At 44.7% G+C, this 20,224-nt stretch overlaps 1 protein-coding gene across 5 annotated transcripts in view; it reads right to left on the reverse strand.

The window, feature by feature from the left end:
- Positions 1-17,741, reverse strand: part of MAPKAPK3 (MAPK activated protein kinase 3) — a 51,644-nt gene extending 33,903 nt beyond the window's left edge. The window contains exons 1-2 of one of the 5 annotated variants that reach the window (XM_026106637.2): positions 17,629-17,741; positions 15,803-16,153 (exon numbers count right to left, since the gene is read on the reverse strand). In XM_026106637.2, the coding sequence (XP_025962422.2) occupies positions 15,803-16,027 (225 nt within the window). In that variant the 5' untranslated portion in view covers positions 16,028-16,153; positions 17,629-17,741. Of the gene's footprint in view, positions 1-15,802; positions 16,154-16,439; positions 16,558-17,022; positions 17,150-17,628 lie in introns of those variants that run through there. The other 4 variants (XM_064518628.1, XM_064518629.1, XM_026106635.2 and 1 more) reach the window with 4 other exon arrangements.
- Positions 17,742-20,224: the final 2,483 nt, after the last annotated feature.

The raw sequence follows: 20,224 nt of genomic DNA on the forward strand, positions 1-20,224 counted from the left end.
AAGCTAACAACAAAATGGGTGAAGTTAAATGGTGTTTATTTCATGCCTCCTTCGTTTGGGGGCAATTAACAACAAATTACATTTTCAATAAATGTAACCAAGCTCAAGAAGTCTTAGAGGATTTGGTGAATTCCACATTAAGTTTTTTAATACTTACGTGTCTTGCTACAGCAGGGAGACCCCAATTCAACAACAAAAAAAGGGGACAGCAGGTTGAGGTACAACCCTGTGCAGAGGCGGCTTTGGGAGCTGCTCTTCGAGCAGCCGAGCTTCCTGCAAGTCAGTCCTAACACCTGGATCATGTTTTCAGCCAGCTAGCTACAGATATTGTATAAATTATTACTGCTAGCAGAGAATGAGATGCTGTAACATCAGTTTATAGGAGACTGTGGTCTTTGATAGCTGTATTCAACCTCAGGTTAGAGCCCTTAAGCCAAAAGACTCCAGTCCCAGCCTTATCACCCATGGGGAGGAGGCTTGAACTTGCCTGCTCCCCCCATATACCCGGGTCACCTCACCAGAGAAGCTGCTTGGGAGGCAACAGAGACGTTACCCCAAAAGACGTACCTGACTAAAGGGAAACTCAAATTAAAGGAGAGCACGTACACTTAAAGAACCGATACGCACATCCCAGTTTATTTCTGTGTTTCCAAAGCCTGTTCCTCCGAGGGATCACTCTGGTGCAGAGATTGTGCTAGCTGTCCCGGAGCAGCTTGGCAGGTAGGCAGCCATGTAGGGCAACGCAACGTGCGTGTCTGTAATGCAGGAGGAAGCGTGCGCTCAAGACCCTTCTCCCAACCTTCTCCAAGTCTTTAAAACTACATGCATAAAGCACATGAACCAAACAGTAGAAATCCTGGGTAAACCTTCCTCACAGCTCTTCCAAATCTCCAGCAGGAGGACTTAAATCAAACAAAATACCTAGGTAAAGTTCGGTGTATACCGCTAAGTAAAATCCTTATACACCCAAAATTTCCCCTTCTCACATATTAGGCAAATTTTAAGACATAAATTAAAATCCTGTGTGCACATACATACAAGAAAAAGCAAAAGTTTGAACTGAGACATACACCTCATGGGGCTGATGTTAAATCACAGAAACTTGGGTTCCTGCAAGGTCATCAGAAGCCCAGATACAGAACAGTTACGTTGAACTGCAGAAACAGTACGCCATCTATTTTAGGACTACTTTTTCTAAATCCTTGATAATATATTATGCGTACAAGTCTGAATATTTCCAGGAAATGACAGTGCTTACTGACTTCTATTTTTCCATCATTCACAGCCAGTGAGAAAACAAATATAAGGCCAAAACTGAATTCCTAACCCAAGCCAAACTCCAACAGACTTTTCAGGAAAAAGGCAGAAAGGAATATAACATTTTTGTTTAGTTACTCATCCTACAAGTTTGAGTTAGTTGTATATTTGTGGTTACTAACTAGCCTCTAGTGGGCTACTGTTCCCAGTAACTAATGTTTATTTGTACTCTTTTTTCTAAATAGTATACATTTTGGCTCTCTTGTACTCTCACACAAATAAAGATATATACAAACAGGCAAAAAGGGTAGAATGATGTATTTTGTTTTGAGCTAACAAGCGCCATGATTTTAGAAAACAGGAGATGCACAAATCACACACCAAAGCTAAAATTCCCACATAAATAGCAAAAGAAAAATTGAGGAATCTTTAAAAACTGTAACTGGTCGGAAAGAATATAAGCTGTAAAGAAAAAGCAGAGCAGAGAGATAAGGCACGTCTACCTGGCCTCTGGAAAAGTTCAACTGCAAACACATGTTTTATTTTTAAAGCAATTTTACTCCTTTTTTTAAATTTCCTTCAAAGTATGCCTTATTATTAAATAAATACAGGATACAGAGAAGGCAGAGTTACTGAATGTCTTCTCTGCCTCAGGCTTTACTGCTGAGGCCAGCCCTCAGGAATCCCAGACCCTGGAGACCTGAGAGAAAGTCTGGAGAAAGGAAGAGTTTCCCTTGGTCGAGGAAGATCGTGTTAGAAATCATTTAGGAAAAACTGACACCCACAAATCCATGGACCCTGATGGGATGCACTCATGAGTGCTGAGGGAGCTGGCAGATGTCATTGCCAGGCCACTATCCATCATCTTTGAGAGGCCATGGAGATCAGGAGAGGTGCCTGAGGACTGGAAGAAAGCAAATGTCACCCCAGTCTTCAAAATGGGCAAGAAGGAGGACTCAGGAAACTACAGGCCAGTCAGCCTCCCCTCTAACCCTGGAAAGGTGATGGAACAGCTCATCCTGTATGTCATCTCCAAGCATGTGAAGGATGAGAAGGTGATCAGGAGTAGTCAGCATGGATTCACCAAGGGGAAATCATGCTTAACAGACTTGATAGCCTTCTATGATGGAATGACTACTGGGTAGATGAGGGGAGGGCAGTGGATGTTGTCTACCCTGACTTCAGGAAGGCTTTTGACACTGTCTCCCATAACATCCTCATAGGCAAGCTGAGGAAGTGCAGGCTAGATGAGTGGACACTGAGGTAGACTGAGAACCAGCTGAACGGCAGAGCTCAGAGGGCTGTGATCAACAGCAGTCTAGTTAGAGGCCTGTAGCTAGCAGTGTGCCCCGGGGTCAGTACTGGGTCCAGTCTCGGTCAACTTCTTCATCAATGACCTGGATGAATGGACAGAGTTTGCTGATGATACAAAACTGGGAGGAGTGGCTGATACACCAGAAGGCTGTGATGCCATTCAGGGAGACCGGGACAGGCTGGAGAGCTAGGTGGAGAGGAACCTCACGAAGTTCAACAAAGGCAAGTGCAGGGTCCTGCACTTAGGGAGGAATATTCCCATGCACCAGGACAGGCTGGGGGCTGACCTGCTGGAAAGCAGCTCTATGGAGAAGTACCCGGGGGTCCTGGTGGACAAGTTGACCATGAGCCAGCAATGTGCCCTTGTGGCCCAGACAGCCAATGGTATCGTGAGGTGCATTAGGAAGAGTGCTGCCAGCAGGTCGAGGGAGGTGATCCTCCCCCTCTACTCAGCACTGGCGAGGCCACATCTGGAGTAATGTGTCCAATTCTGGGCTCCCGAGGACAAGAGAGACATGCAGCTACTGGAGAGAGTCCAGTGTAGGGCTACAAAGATGATTAGGGGACTGGAGCATCTCTCTTATGATAAAGGCTGAGAGAGCTGGGCCTGTTCAGCCTGGAGAAGAGAAGACTGAGAGGGGATCTTATCAATGTATACAAATATCTAAAGGGACAGTGTCCAGAGGATGGGGCCAGACTCTTTTCAGTGGTGCCCAGGGAGAGGACAAGAAGCAATGGGCACAAACTGAAACACAGGAAGCTCCATCTGAACATGAGGAAAAACTTCTTTACCGTGAGGGTGACTGAGCACTGGAACAGGTTGCCCAGAGAGGTTGTGGAGTCTCCTTCTCCAGAGATACTCAAAACCCGCCTGCACGTGATCCTGTGCAACGTGCTCTAGGCGAACCTGCCTGAGAAGGGGGGTTGGACTAGATGATCTCCAGAGGTCCCTGCCAACCTCAACCATTATGTGATTAAGTGAAAAAAATTAAATACTGAAAATTCAGAATTTAATGGTTTGGAAAAAAGATTCACCACAGATAAATTTAATCATACTTCACAAGACAGTTTGTATTTATTGAATACTATCTGAGAGAAGAAAAAAAGGTGAAATTGCAAAGAGGGATGTCTCACAGATTACTTTCCCTCATATAATTTTTAATAATATAACGGAAGTCTTGGGGTGAAAGGAAAAATTGACATTTAGCAGTTAAAATGTAATCCTTCCAAAGAATGAATAATGGGAAAGGGTGGGGATGGAAGAAAAGGGAATCGAGTTCTGCCCTGATTACACTGAAGAACAAAGTTAAAAAGCATGGAATAAACTGAAAAAACGAACAAAATCATGAGTATTTGCTGATGAAGTTCTTCCAAGCATGGAGGAGGATAGCAAAGGTCTGGGGAATACCTACATGGATTTCAGGCTCCCTAGAAATACACACTGCAAAAAAAGCCGTCAGCTACAAACAGTTACTAGGTAATCCATCACACTGAAGTGGAAAAGAGATCACTGCTCCGAATGTCTCAGTAGGAGTAATTAGTGACCAATCCATCACTCAGAAATGGCAACAGATTCTTTAATTAAAAAGTTTTCTCATAAATGAATAAAACTCTTTTTAAAAAGGAAACAAAAAGGAAAACAAACGGGGGACACCAGTCATTCTACACAGCTGCATGCTGAAATACAAAACACCAGCACAGATTTCCATATGATCATGCAAGAAAATGTGCGTAGTAACCTAACAATTTACTACAGTGCAAAGGTACAAGTAATTTAGATGAGTAACTTGCAGATTCAGATTAAGTGTGGTGTGAAAAACGTAAGTGATCTTGATTAAAGTTAACTGTTATTTTTGATTAAAGTTAACTGTTATTTGAAGGTTTGAACAGACATCTTAAGACAATTAAACACAGGCTGATCTTTCAGCAGGGTCACCACACTAAAAAAAAACATGCCTCCTCTGAATTGTTTCAAGTTAGATAGTTAAATCTGAGGGAGCTCTACTATGTTGATCCCTTTTATAAAACCGAGCTATTAGAGAGCTTTGAAAGATACTGTCCTTCAGAGAAGGTGAGGAACCTCTGGGTGATAAGAAGCAACCATAAACCAGAACCTTAATTCATATTAATAATATATTAACAGGGCTAATCTCAACCAAAGAAAATAAGCGTTTAACGTTTCTGTGCATCTAAAGTAGGGAATCATGTCATGCAGTTGTCTACCAGTAATCCTCTGCAAAGCAGAAAACGGCTCTACGTGGGCTGCAGGATTGAACCGTTCTCCTTCCCCACAGCAGTCCTCCTGTAAAACATGCTCCTTTACTTGGAGGATGCAGGCAAACTCCTGCTTCAGTTTGCAAATGAATCAGTCCTGCACAATTACCAGCTCAGATTACCAAAATCAAGACTGTCACAGATACCAAGAACCTTTTTTTTTTTTTTTGATTTAACAAAAAATTATTATTGCTGTGTTGGATGTTTTATTGAACCAACACTTGTGAGAACTTTCTCCACGTTTTCGCTGTGAGACCTGGCTTTTGTGCACAAGTACATAGCGTCGCAGTCATTCACCCTCCCTCACACCTCCACAGCAATGATTCAGACAGCAGTGGGAAAGACTCGGAGTTAACTGCTCTTGTACAAAGCCTTTTTATCAATAATGTATATTGCTATTTTCTTCTCCTTCTGACTGCAGCAAGAGGTTTTGTAGCTGTCGAGCGAGATGCCCCATTTTCCCGATGGTAACAGGCACACAGCCCCAGCCCAAGCGAAGGCAGCCGCGCTCACCTGCCAGAGCAGAGGCGTGCCTGGCAATCGGGGCTTCAGAAGCGCGACTCAGCCTGAAAGTCACTCTCACTCTCCTGCCTTCACAGGGCCTTTAATCATAGCACCTCAGCAACGGGGAAAAGTTATTTCGGAGCCGAGAGACTACAGGAAAATTCTGCCTGATGACAACCCACCAAAACCAGGACTGTTTCTAAATTAACTGACCTTTCCTCATCCACTACGCTCACTTCGTCTATCCGTTTCACTGTTCTCTGGTGCTGGAAAGCCTGGGAATGTCACTTGGTCAGTCTGACGAATCTAACAGAAACCAACTCAAGTAATCCTGCAAAGGCTTACCAGGTAAACCCGATAAAACAACCAATTCCAGTAGAAGAGACACGGTATCCAGGGCTTTGGGTCTTTGCAACACTGCCTTGTGTGTCACAAACTCCAATACAGAGCAAAATACTTGTCAGAAAATGACAGAAATGAACAGTAATAATGCAACCAGCTGCCAAAAGTAGGTTGCAATTCTATTCTAAGCTGCAGCCATAAAGCTGAGTCTTTAAAAGTTATTAATAAGCATCCAAAAATTGAATTTAAACCATATCAGCACATGATTGCATGATTTCATCATGCATTTGAGCCAGTTTAAAACATTAACTTCCCATTTCTCTGAAGTTTCCGTTTCTGGTTAAAAGAAATTAACAGCCTTCAGCAGTTGCTCTGGAACTGTAATTTCTATTAAAGGTGAAAATAATTAGCAGAAAGTGCCTGAAAAAAAAAATTTCAATAGCATTATACTGTGTGCACTTCTGTGCACCAGGCCTGATAGAAACGGTTTCCTGCCCTGACCGCACACAGGAAAAAAAATAAAAAATAGATGTGAACGTGAACAGCTATTGTGAAAAGTCTATTGTGCCTGACATCTACACCCTAGTTTAGACAAGAACAACTTCTCCAGGGAGGCACACCCTCAAGTGAAACTATTACGCAAGTAAATCAGATTACCCGGAGCAGCAGCCATTGGCAAAGCGGATGGCTGAGCCCCGGCTCACTCCCCTTGCGCAGCTGAATCCTGCACACCTGCAGCACCAATGTGCTCAGCACCAGGCGAGGCACAGGATGCCTTCTGGAGCTCAAGTTTTGATCACCTATCTGACACTTCTGTAACTATGAGCTGTGACAACAAGGTCTAGAGCAGCACTTTCAAGTTTATACAGTATATTGAAACTGATTTTTTTCTTCACCTTCACAATACTCAGAAAAGTGCTGCTTTCACTCAAAACCTTCATAGCATTGCTGTCATTAACTTCTTGAAGCAAGGAATTTCACAGGTTATCTATATATTGGAAAATATTTTTAACACAGGAATTTTCCATGGGCAGTAAGAAAGACATTTAGCTCCCATCCTAAGACATGGGTGCCTCTGAAAATCCAGTGCCATTTAACTGGAGCATGTCTTTTCTGGCTTCACGTTACTAGGCAAGGTAAAAGGATGGATCATTTTTCATGTTATCATTCCTAAGCAGACATTGAGCATCAGCGAAAAAGAAGAGCGTGCTACTCACTTTAGTCACAAGCTTATTGCTGCAGGTTTTGCATGCGTGCAAGTGCTCTTTTTGTTCCCAGAAAGGCTCTGGAAAAAGCAGAAGGCAAGAGCAGCATCCTTCAGAAGAAAGGCCTTAAAAGAACAGGAAGCTTCCAAGCATCAAGCAAATGTCAAGCTCTATCACCCTCCCAAGTGTCAAATTTGGACTGTAAATTGATTGGAAAGGGAAGAGTCGAACAGACTAAAAGGCTTTCACTCTTCACAGCGACAATGGAGACGTTGTACTGCGGTGTGGTGCAGCAAGGGCTTCCACCGCCACGGGGCAGCGGAGCCAGAGAAACCCATTCCCCTCCCCTCCCTACCTTGGAGCCACCACATCTTTGGTGTGCACAACTCCGTTGCTGGGGAAACCGGGCCGCTTTCGACAAAGCCACATTGACTAAAAGCAACATGTGGGAAAAGGGAATCTTTATAGAGCCCGGAGAGAAATGAATCCTCAACGAGGAAAAAAATTAATTTTCGTTTTTGCTTACAATCAAACATACAAAAAAGGGTAATATTTCTCATCCTCAGAGCTGCAAGGGAGGAGAACATTGTGGCAGCTCTGACAGCACCACGCGCCAGGCCTTGTGGCACTGAAAATGGGATTTTAAGGACTCTGCATCCCTGAAATACAAGGTAGGTTAGATACCCAAGAGTACGCAGACCTTCACGAGTTCAGCGCAGTACACAGGTGTGCAAGGCAGCTGCTCACTATCCAGTTTTTAACCGCTCTCCTTTGAAGACAACAAACAAATCCACCCCACAGCATAACAGAAACCAATCGCGGTTACAAATCAGCACGCCGGTGCTTTCCCGAGGGCTCCTGGCTGATTCACACCTAGGCAAACCACTTGCACCAGCCAACATTTCACCACGCAAGAAAGTTCAGTGGATGCCGAGCGTGAGTCATTCCACTCTCTGCTGCTTCCAAACAGTTTATATATATTCTACATGTATTTATATATTTAGAAATACTGTCCAAAAACAAACAAAAAAGTTTTTCTAAGCTCTGCCCTTACAACGGGCATAATAAATCTGTCCTCAACCCTAGCTGACTCAGATCCCAAGAGCTGCCTTAGGGCCTGTTACTTGGAACACAAACATATGTAAGAGAGAGGATACAAGGAAAAATAATCCTGGGAAAAAGCCCATGGAGAAGAGCCAGAGTTGGAACTGGCAAGACTTAAGATCTGTGAACAGTGCAACTTTAGTAAGATTGGTTCCTTAGCTGGAACATCTGAAATTGCTCTTAAAGATGGCACATGCAGGACGGTTTGTTTATTTTTGGAAAGTTCAGTAAACAAACTTTTGGGGCAAAAATCTTCATTTTACAAATTTGGTATTTGGTTCTCTTAAAACAGGTCAAGACAGCTTCAGTGCAAAAATGCCATATTGCAAAGATTCGGGAACTAGGAGGCCAAGCCTGATCTGCATGCTGAGCAAGAATTCTCCCCCCCTTCACTTTTGAGGTATTAAAATGCTGGGGCATTATAGCTTAATCTCATTTAGGGAGCTTTGAATCATCTTAAATACTTAGGAAGTCTGTGTAAAGTATCACAATCCAGGCAATTTATACAGTCTAATCCAGACAGACTGCTCCACCAGCTTTCATCGGCTATAACAGAAAGAAGTTCTCACGGTTTTCCAATTAAATAAGCAGGTCACCTACTCTCTACTTCCATCATTGGCCACATCTCCTTTTCGAGGACCACTTTCCTTTTCGAGAACACTGCCATGTCCATAAGCTCTGGTGTACCGAAAGAAATGGCACAGCTGGGCAGACAGCTACGCTATTACCAGTCGAATGTTATACCTGATCCTAAAGGTTAACTTTCTGAAGAGATATTTAAGGTGGAAAAATTCCGTAATGAGGAAACATATGCAGATATGAGAGATGGGAACTTTTCCACGGTCAAGCAAATAGTAACCACAAAAGCATTTGGGGATGCGAAGTGTTGCATATGATTTTACATATATATATATATATATATATATATATATATATATATAAAATCATAGATTTAGTCACATTTTTTTTCAAATCATTGTATTCAGTGAAGAGATTAACATAAAACCATCTTTATATGCAAAACTTAGTATACTAAGTTGTCTCAGGCCCATATTAGCTCTTGCTCCCAATATCAGTGACACCTTTCTTCTCTATTCTTCCTATCAATTTAACACAGCATGAAGAAAGTCTTTTTTTGTCCTGTTTTGATGGGCAGCAGGCTGTCATGAGAAGTCACTTTTTATGAGACCAGGTTGCTTTTACACAGGGTGCTATCACACATTGAGAATATACTGCAGGGGAAAAAAAAAGAAAAAAAGATGCACATGAGCCTTGACATTCAGGTGTGGCCTTGATTCTTCCTAAATTATAAAAGATGGTGTCAGGTTTTTCCAGTCTGGGCATCTTTCTAGATGGTATTACCGTCAGTAAATGAAGCTGAAGTACACTTGACTAGTAAATGAACTTTAAAATTCTTGCTTATTGTTCCCTTGCACTAAAGCTGATTTGCAAAATCCAGTTATCTGCACTGAGGCTCCCAGCCAGCAGGAATTAGCGAGTTTTTACTTTAGTTAAATGGATAGGAAGGATTGATAAATGAATTGATAAATGAATAGGAGGACTCAGACTCCAAAGGGAGGAGGGAGAAATTAAGAGAAGGGTCTTCTGTTCAAAAGAGGGTGTCATCTGGTTAGTCACATCTGACCTATATGCACGTGCTCTCCCTCTGAGCACCTTCCTCTAGGCTGAAATAAGACACATACCTGTAATACTCTTCGAATCTCTCTTGAACCTTTGCATCTGTGGGGAGGCAGGGGAACACACCTCGGTCTTCCTGAGCTTTGCTGCTACACAAATCAGGGCGTACTTGTGCCAACTTGCTAGCAGACTGGAAGAGAACACCGAAGGTGCAAATAGCAGCAGCGTAGCTTGTTTTTTGGAGATGACTCACTGGTTTTATGGCATTTGCCCTTCTGTTTTCATTTTATAGGCCTAATGAACTGCCATTGAACCTAGCAGGAATTTACTACACGCAGTTTTATTATTTTGAACTGAGCCTATCAATTCTTTTTATTTGTTGTATGTATTTCGAACAAGGAGAAGACCAGTTGAGAGCATCAGAACTGTAAAGTAAATAGCTAAAATCCACCTTGTTTAACTTAACCAGTCCAGCTGACACCCTGGAGGGTGCCATTCTGGCCCAAATAGGTACAAATTACTAAAGGATTCAGGTCTTTTGATTTACTCATTGGTTTAAAAACAATTGTCGTAGCAGTAGAAACGACCCACTTTTTAATCGACTGTATGTTATGTTAGGTATTTTATGCATTTTTACGTAATCTTCACTGAGACTGTCACTGAAGGACTGACTGAAGGACCAGTCTCATGCTATCCATATTCTAGGTACTCCTCCATATACCGGGGGCTACCATTTAACTGGAACTTTTCTGAACTCATATTCATTCTACACAGCATCTGGCTTTGATCTACCAAGACATAGCTCCTGGAGCTTATTACTCATACTCAGCTGTGTTACTGACACTGAATTTACTGTAGCATGAGATAAACCAGTATAAATAGGTTGCAGGGTTCCAAAACATGGTAGGTAAGAGGGAACTACAGAATATTTCACTTGGAAGTGCTAAATTCCTCCTGAAACACATAACCACTCAAGTAAAAGTGAGAACTCCTTCATCCTGCACAAAAGCTAACTGGCAATTACACTTGGTTTCCCTCAATTCCCACCACACTTCTAGCTTAGTACAACATTCTTCCTTATTCTAAAAATGTTGAAATGTTTCATTCCTGATTTGGCATATTTTTTTTCTCTTCTAAAAATGCAATCTATAGCATCCAAAAAACTTGTTAACGTTTCCTCTTCTGCAATCAATCATCAGCCTAAAATAACTTTCGCTTTCACTGTATGCATTGCCTCCTCATCTGCTGTATTCTTTTCCTTGATCATCTCCACATTTCAGGCAAAAAGCAGGGTATTTAAAAAGTATCAGCTTTTTAGATAACTTACTAAATAGATAATTTGACTCTATAGTCTCCTGTTCGTGAGCAGTCAGAATCCAACTTCACCGTATACTAACTGAAGACAGACTATCCAGCAATTAGCTTATGCGAAGTAATATTTAACTTAATCAGAAACATGAAAATTGAGTGAGAGAAACACACACAGCTCAAGACTAAATGAAATTCAGGTGAGGCAGAATTAATATTTTTCTCTACAGTGGTTCCACTTAGGAAAGCAGAACCACATTCTCTATCTAGTCCTATGTTTCCAAGAACCATTTTGCAGAATGATTTTTTGCAAAATTTCTCTATTACATGCTTTCCCTCCTTCTCAGCACAAGGTTATGCTAATACCCTCATGAACAATAGTAGAGCCTCCTACTCTATTATTATCTTCTATATCATTCACCAAAAGATTCTTAAATCTAAAAGGCAAGAGCCTGTTCATTTTTTTGTTTGCTTTTTGCTTTATTTACATTTGGGCTTTACCTATTTGACTTCAAATCAGCAAACTATGCACGCTGTATTGCTGGCACTTAGTAGCACAAGACATTTTCCATGAGGCAGGTCATAGCTAAACTCACTATTTATTCTAGGGTATAGGACTATGAACTAGCAGGTCCATTCACACATACGCAGCCTTTGATGACCAGAAAGCAGCCACAGTATAAGGTGTATATGCACAGGTGCTTAGGGAGAAGCACTTTTATGACTGCTAGATTGTTATTCAGGAAAGTTTTCTTAACAAAAGTACCAAAACACTCAAACTTATGCATTCTGTTTTTCTGAAGTTCCAACAATCTTTGATTTGCTGCTATGTCTGAATTGTCCTTCCCTTTTCTACTCCTGGAAAAGAAGCAACATCTGTTTACGTAAGGTGAGAAGTATGTCAAGGACACTGTTTTTACATCCTCTGCCTGAAACATCCACCCAAATCTTGGAACTGCAGATGCAGGAAAGTCCCCAAAGCCCAGCGACAGGAAGCTGTCTGTTCATCTCTTCTTGCCTGATCCCACCTTTGGCTGTACCCTACCACCTTTCACAAAAATAATGTAGGCCATCAAATACATCGAAACATTATTTTGATGCCATTTAACAGAAATTTGTACAAAGTAAGAAAGAAAAAGTAACTAAGGAAGAGAAATGGAAAGAAAGAGAGCAAGGAACTGTAGGCTTTTTATGGGAAGGCAAGTTGCAGGAGCCAACATTTATCCTCACAGGTAGTCAGCTATTTCAGTTTCCTTCTCTCCCTAAAAAGAGGGTGAAGTGTGAAAAACAGCAGAGAACATTCAGGCTGCTGACAGTGTTGAAAGAGTGGAGGTTAAATTTTACCCCCAAAAGGTAAAGTGAACAGAAGGGGGCAGCCTACCGAGGAGGAGATAAAAATAGAAGTGACTACAACTTCGCTTGACAGCTATTTCTGGATCGACTATGGAAAGAGAGCTGAGGTTTTCTATTTGCAAGGGAGAGAGAGACTAAAACATAGTTGCCTTACAGAAGGCCACAGTCCTACAGACCAATTTTGTTTCCACTTCCACCCTCCTAAATTCATGCATTCTCACTATTTGGAAACAGCGCTGTTCAGCCAACATGTCATTATGCTTCTAAGTGAGTAACCAGATTAGATTTTCTGGACTAGGAAAGCAGTGCGTGTGGCATTTCAATCTAATGGAAACAAAGCTGACAGCACATTTTAAAATGTGCAGCAAACCACAATGCCAAGCAGAGCAAACTAAGCCACATAATACTTCAGGAAAAATAACCAAAGCTACTGCTAGAGCCCCTGCAGTATCTTTGAGAGGACGTCTTGTGTTTTCCCACTCTAAAATGCTTAGTGAAATTCTAACCAGTTCCAACTATGGGCATAGACTAAAGGAGACAACAGGGACCTCCCAGTTACAGTACATAGTGCTTGACTGACACATAGCTCTAAGGATGAATGTTTCTGCCTGTTCAAGCCCTTTCCTCATGAGTACCTCAGTTAAATTTCCTTCCATTGAGTAATTTCTATCCAGATCCTGGCTGTGTTGGCTTTGTTCCCATATAAAAGAAAACCTGCAGGCAGAAGGAAGTGCCATCTGCCAAGTCAGAAGCTGCTTTAATGAGTAAATTTGGTGTAAAGCAGAACAGACTATTACATCTTACCTTCAACAGGAGGACTGGGATTTTTCTTTTTCTAGGAGCAGATTACAGGGAGCATACTGCTCACACTTGAAGTACTTGTCTACACATATATGGAGATACCAGTGCATATTGCACAAGCAACCTCTAGGAAAATCCATCCAGCTTTCCTTTTTTCCCATTCCACTTACAATTCAATCTTTACGTTTCTCTTCTCTTTACTTGTCAGACCAAGGGTCTTTCTGTGACAGCTTCATCAGCCTCCACTTTCTATTCTTGTATGTTCATGATAACCCCAGCCCATCACACCTACGCAGGGTGAGCAATGGCAAGGCAGAAACACTGGGGCCTACTGTCCCTACACAGAGAACTGTGTACTGAAGCTATTTCTGAGCCAATTTTTCCAAGTTTCCTATGTTTTTTTCCATAACTGTTTTATTTAGATGGTTTGCTCTTAAGTCCCATCTGGAGATGGTTAGAGATTTGCATGGCACAGTTCAGGTTTCCCAAGAAACAATGGAAATACTTCCTCTGAACATTTTTATCCCTGCAAATATCTTAAGGGCTAGGAAAAGATCTTTCTATTCTTGACAATTAACCTAACACAATTTTTATCCTTCCTTGTTGGATAATCTTCTCATCAGACCATCTTTGGAGAGAACAGCAGATTCTCTCTGGGCTGCTGGCAATTTTACTTAATTGCATATTTAACTTTTTATTCTGCACTTGAACTCATAATGGCAAGAAATACATACATGCAAGAAACAAACTATTATCTGCCATCTAAACTCCCTGGAGAACTCAAACATCTTAATATTTCTGGCCATTCCAAAAGAAAACAGTTTCCTCAAGTGTGGATATTCTGCAGTGAGGGAGGGAGGGCAGAGAGGGGAAAACGTATGTAATGCACTTTCAGTGATATACCAGCTATCACTGACAGAACTACAGTTTTGGAGGGTTTTTTTTTCATCCCTAATGCATTTTAAAAGCTCTGAAAAAATCAGTTAACTCAATCAGTGCTAAACAGAGAAATTGTAAAGCTGATATTAGAGGATCTACTACAGGTTCCTCCTCTCCATCAGAGGCAGGACATTTTGTCAGGATACAGCAACTTTAGTTCTCTTATCCCTCCTCCTCAACTCCTTAACTCGGCACAGAGTTAAAACTCTATTTTACAGGTGCTAGTATCCATGGGAGTGTATTTTCGATTTGATTCCAGAGCTACAGAATTTGCTCTGAAACACATCCATTGCCACTGGACTGCGCTCTAGAGTGGTAACTTACATTTTAAAAAGCTTCCAGCCCTTATAACTGCAAATAAAACCTTTACAATATGAATGGTACATAAATCAACAGTGAACCTGCTGAAGTCTTCAGAAACAGTGCAAGAGCTTCAGTATTAACAGTTTCCTTCATCACAGTATGCTAAGTATGGAAATTAGTGTTGACAGCACTTCAAATTAACTCACTTGCTCCTGACTGTTTTCACAGAAGGATCCAACTAATAGACTCAGCTCAGAGTTGGAAATGACCTGGCACACCTCTACCCAGGCACAAAACCCCAGTACTCCCAATCTGCTTCCCAAAATTTCCAGTTCCCCCATGACAAACTTTTGTGAAGTACCACATATTTCCAGTCTGCTGTATCAAAGTACAAGAACCTTGCTGGAGAGCAGTTCTAGCCTGATACAGGAAAAACCACATCCAGACCTTGGCAGCTCTTCTGGTTGACCAGTAACAGATTTGTTTTTCTGTCAACACGTGTGGAGTTTAAGGTTTAAGAAACAGAAGAGTACCTGAAAGCTAATCAGATTAACTAAGCAAGGGCTCAGTAACATTCCTAAGTAACTCATGTGACTAAACTTCAGCTTGTTTTCAGACTTAGAATACCGAACCTTCCTGGTTCTCATTTGAGCTGCTTTTTTTCCTGCTGATGTGGTCTAAAATCATCAGGGAAATCTTCAAGTTCAAATACTGCAGAGCAAAAGGCAGGTAAACTTAACATTCACTAATGAATGTTTTTCCATGCTATTTAAGTGATGTTTATCACCATAAATATCTACTGGTTTCCAGTTAACAGCTGATCTTATTTGTCAATACTGACATTCTCTGTGTTTTCGCAGATAATACTCTCCTGGAAATACATGACCAAAATAGAGAATAAGACAGTAAGCAACTCAAAATGCCCATTAAAATGCCAAAAGGAACCCTCCCTCCAAAGTTAGGTATTTGCAATAAATCGCCTCTGTCAAGTTTGCATCTACAATCAATAACGCCCTTCAATAACTCTTCAAAAAGGGGAAAGCCAGATGACTAACAAACATTTCAGTACTTCCCAGTTGACGCCTGTTGCATTGCACAACATCTAAAATAGTTCCCTTCCCAAGCATTGCGCAGTATTTTCATTCAAAACCTAGCAAAATTCTTCAGAGAACAGACCTAGACACTCTTCTCCCTGCCTCCCCCCCCCCCTTTTTTTTTTAATATGAACAAGACAGTTTCACGACTGATGGATTCTCCTTGAAACTCGCACAGAACGTTCTGGAAAAGACTCAGGCCTGGACTACAATACTGCAAGACAGAGCAAATGTCGCCACATATTCAAGTTCTCCTTTGTCCAACTCTCTTTGTTAAATCTAAGTGACAGAACAAGCAGCTTTTAAGGGGATTTAAGAAGTGAACTCTGGTCTCCCAAACATAAATAAAGACAAAAGCCTACATACCTTTAAAGCACATTTCTGCCCTGTCTCCTTGTTGAAACACTCCAACACTTTGCCATTAATTCCTAACCCTAGCACCCGTTTGGAGAGTTTGTAGTCATCTGTAACTGCATGTTTTTTTATCTCTAGTTTGACATGAGCGGCTCCCCCCGGCAAGGATTTTAGGTGGCTCTTGCTCTCGGCGTGACTCTCTGGCTGGGATTCCTGGTCCCCTCCACTCTGTTCCATATCAGGGAAGAGTTCGACCTTAGGGAGGTATCCAACAGATTCCCTGGGGTTCTCCTCAGCAAGGTCTCCTCCTCTTAGATGGTCAAACCAAGTGCTTCAAACAGTCCATTGGCTCGGCATTTAGTCCTGAATAAAAATGTGAGTATTAGCAATTTATGTGACTTAACTGTGCTCCCACCTAACCACTTTTCTCTCTTCCTTTCTTAAGGAGATGACCAGGCTTGGAAGAGACCGAAAATGGAGGTTCACCTCAGGAACGTACATCATTTAACTTTATAAAACAGTTCTATCAGTCAGCAGTTATAAAACATTATTATTCTTGCTGCAGTAAGTGCCCAGGCCAAATCTTTGACCGGAGTCCTACTTAGCCAAGCGTGATACCACAGAGTAAAGAGGGGGCCTCTGCTTTGACCTTACAAATCCATGTTGACAACTTGTTCTGGGTAGAAAGCCGCGGGACGGTCCCCCCGTCCCGACACCCCAAGTTCTCCAGAGGCCCGAGAGTATCTGGGGGTTGCCCAGGAGGGCACCGGCCGGGCAGGGGGAGCGGAGCCGGGCCTGACGCCGGGACGCTGTTACCAAATGGCGGCCATCGGGGGGGCGCGCGGGGTGACGCGGCTGCCGGGGGCCAGCCAAGGCGGGGGGGGGGCGCCGCAAAGCCTCCGCGCCCCCCGCGCCTTCCCCGTCGCCACGAGGCCGCGGCGCCGCCCTCGCACCCGCCGCCGGGCGGCCCCAGCCCCGTTCGCCGCCGCTGGGAGCAGCCCCGGGAGCGGGACTAGCTCGGGGGCGGGGGGGAGGCAGCGCCGCGGCCGGGGGCTCCCGAGGCCCCGCGCTGGCGGGCGGGAAACCCTGAGGCGAGGCGGGCGGGCGGCACAGCCGCGAGGCGAGGCGGAGCGGGGGGGGGCCGCGGCGGGGGGCGCCGGCGCGGCGCCCGGGCGGAGCGAGGCGGAGCGGAGCGGGGGGCCCGGCCGCCGGCCCCGCCAGGGGCCGGTTACCTGCCTGTGGCGGCGCGGCGCGGCCCGAGCCGAGGCTTCCCGGTGCGGCGTCCCGGAGGGCGGGGCGCGGCTCGGGCCCGCCCCGGCGCCCTGGGCAGGTGCGCGCCGCCTCTCCGCGCCGCGGGGCCGCCGAGGGGAGGCCGCCGCCCGCCGCGGGGCCCGGCCGGGCTGCGGGGCCGCGGCGGTGGCGACGTTTGGGCGGGGAGCGCGCGGCGGGGAGCAGCCCGGGGGGTAGTTTTTAGGCACTGATCGTATTTTTCCCTTGACGGGGAAAAGGGACCTGCCAGAGCAGCAGGGGCGGCGGAGGCGGCGAGTCGCGGCAGCGGGCAGCGCTGCGGCAGCGGCGCGCAGCCCCGGGGCTGCCGGCAGCGGTGCCGCCCGGTGCGGGCGAGCGCGAAGAGCCGGTTCCCGAGATAGAAAGCGCCACGTTCGCGGCCGGGCGGTGCCGCGGGCGCCGGGGGCCACCTAGCGCCCGGCTCCGCGCTCCTGCCTTGATTTAAGGCCGAGCAAAGCTTGACGCACCCCCAAACCCTGTTTCAGACACCCCAGAGCAGAGCAGACGGAGGCAATACTGGACAGGCCACAGCCCTTCAGTGGCACGGCTACCGAGATATGCAGCGCTGATCCCAAACGCAGCCTTTCTTCCTGCCAAATACGCAGTCGCTATTCCTTTGCGCCGCTGAAAGCGTATTAAAAGTGGTGGTTCCCACGGCAACTGTCACTCCTCGCCCGGGGTGTAGCGATCTGGATGTGAAATGCTGAGTTTTTCGTACATGTGAAGATGAGTCACGCACTGAAATGGAGCCGCGTTTGTATCGCTGGGAAGAACTGAAAGTTCACTTGCCTTGCGAGTTAAAAATACATTTGTCATTTTACGTAATGCAATGGCATCTGGGGTTCTAGCAGTTGGGAAAATAATTAAAAGGGCTAATGAGGCCTCTCTCTGAGGGACAGAAAGTAGTTCAGCGCGGGAGGCTGCAGCGTGTCACCGGGTGAGGTGGCCCCACAGCTGCTCTGCCGCGGGTTTCCCTTCCAGGCGCTCAGCGGGGATTGACTACCGGAGGGCCCGGTCCTCTGGCTCGCTTCACTCATTTTGGGCTAATTCCAGCCTTTTTTTCCCCCCCAGGTTTGGCTTCCAGCCTTTTTAGCCTCCCGCGGTGGCAATCGCAGGGAAACCTAAGTATTACTGTAAGCTCCCAGGGTGGAAATCTTCAATAACACTCTTCTGTAGTCAGCAGCTTGCTCTTATTTTCCTTCCCAAGGCTTCTGCCTGTATTTGCTGTTTTAGTTGTCCTGGATGGTAATTTCCTTCTCTGCAACACATAACTACCGTCCTTTTCCTACCTCACAGTCACAGGGGGCTTTAGAAAGCTTCTCTCTAAATTCTTCCCTCAGCTCTTTTCTGTATTTTATAATTTGAGGGTCTCTTGCACCAGCTCGTAGCTTCCGTTCCCAGCCCGATTTCTGCTCTTTCCGTGTAACTCTCACCCGAAAGCCTACGCCTGACCGAAGCAGCCCGTCGGCACAGCAGCTAGCCCGTTAAGGCTAGCGGAAGGCAATTTATGGCTCTGTTCTTGGAAACAGTAAAGGGCTGCAAAAAATTCCAGACTTCTTGGTTCACGCCTGGATATCGTCTGGATACGTTCTTAGCTAAGTCCACTGTGCTGCCAGTGACCAGCGACAAATCTGAGCAGGGCAGAGACCTTAAAGATTCGGTGTGAGTCGTGATTAATAAGGCCTTACACCACCCTGCTGCTAATTTCACCCACCATAAACTTTAAAAAGCCTTTCCGGCATCAGCCCACATGTCAAATAGCCTCACTGTAGGCTGGCCTGACCACAGCCAGATTTAGTCCAAAGAACAAAAAAACCAAATTTCTTTTGCTTCTTGCCCCGTGTGTGGATTTTTCTTCTCAGATAGGTTTTCTGAGTATAAAGCATCTCTCTACCCCAGGCGAAACGCAAACATCACGTGCCGAAAATCTTTAAAGCCAGTGACAAAGGCAGTATTTCTCAATACCTGAAAGTCTTCTCAAGTTGTCTCCTTAACAGACTGTTTTCAGAAGTAGCAATGTGGCAATCTGATACTGTTAAGTAACAGCTTAAACTACGTGGTGCTCTTGTATTAAACCCTTAATCACTTCCCCCAGAGATTTGCTCCAGTTTTGCTCAGCTAGTGCTTATTCTATGTTATTCTAACCACGCTCGGCAGGTCCCAAAATGGTCTTTAGGTGCTCCAGCATCAAAACGATTCTGCTAGCTCTGGCCGGGGGGTGTCTGCAGCAGCAACCCATGCAAACGGCTGTGCGGGGGCACTGTTCTGACGCTTCTGCGTTCGTAAAGCCCGGCCTTTCCAGTCCAAACCCAGTCTGTCCAGAGCCAAGAATATTCATTTGTGCAATAGCCTTCTCTTAAGCTGCTTAAAGCTTACTTGTTTCTCTGATGAGCTTTGCAGGAGGAATGGGCATGCTGGGTCGGACACATCTCGGAGTTACCAGCTGGGTTGACAATTTAACCCCCCTGGCAACAAAAAGGCCCGCGAGCGTGGGGCTGTCACCCTGTCTGCAGTCGTCCCTCCATCCGCCCGTGGAAGCATCTCCCACGACGGCTGTCGCGCCTGCTTCCAAACGCCAGTTTTAGATCTCCCGGGGAATTACATTTCACATGATCAAAACCCGACACTGTGGATCCCGCGGCTCCTCTTTGTGCCTCTGGTGCCGCGTCAGACGCCTTTCGGGACGCGGACGGGCCCACGGCAGCTTCTTGTGCCGAGAGACACTCTTCATTCGAAAAGAAGGCTTTATTTATTTATTGCTATTTGCTTTTTGAAGTTTTGAGAAACCAGTACTACTACAGGCTAAGAGCCCACGATGGCAAGAGTTCTTTCATCCTCACAAAAAGCCGTAAATTGTAAATTAAATATTAAATCCTGATTTTACCAAAAAAAGCCCAACAGCAATGACACAGACCAACTTACCTTAAGACAGAATTTATCAGCTCAACTTATCCTGCCTTGCCCCACATCAGAAAAGTAGTTTAGAGGGGGAAAAACAGTAATGTCTCAATCCTGCAATAAGCTTTGGGGCAGCAGTTTCCTTTCTCTAAACTAATATATTAACCGTGTGAAGCTTAGTATTTTAGCTGGCGTGCAATTTGGACATGCCATTCGTATGCTGACTTCATCATGTCTTCAGTATCACAG

This window comes from Dromaius novaehollandiae, chromosome 12 (assembly GCF_036370855.1).
Source record: "Dromaius novaehollandiae isolate bDroNov1 chromosome 12, bDroNov1.hap1, whole genome shotgun sequence".
NCBI lineage: Eukaryota > Metazoa > Chordata > Aves > Casuariiformes > Dromaiidae > Dromaius > Dromaius novaehollandiae.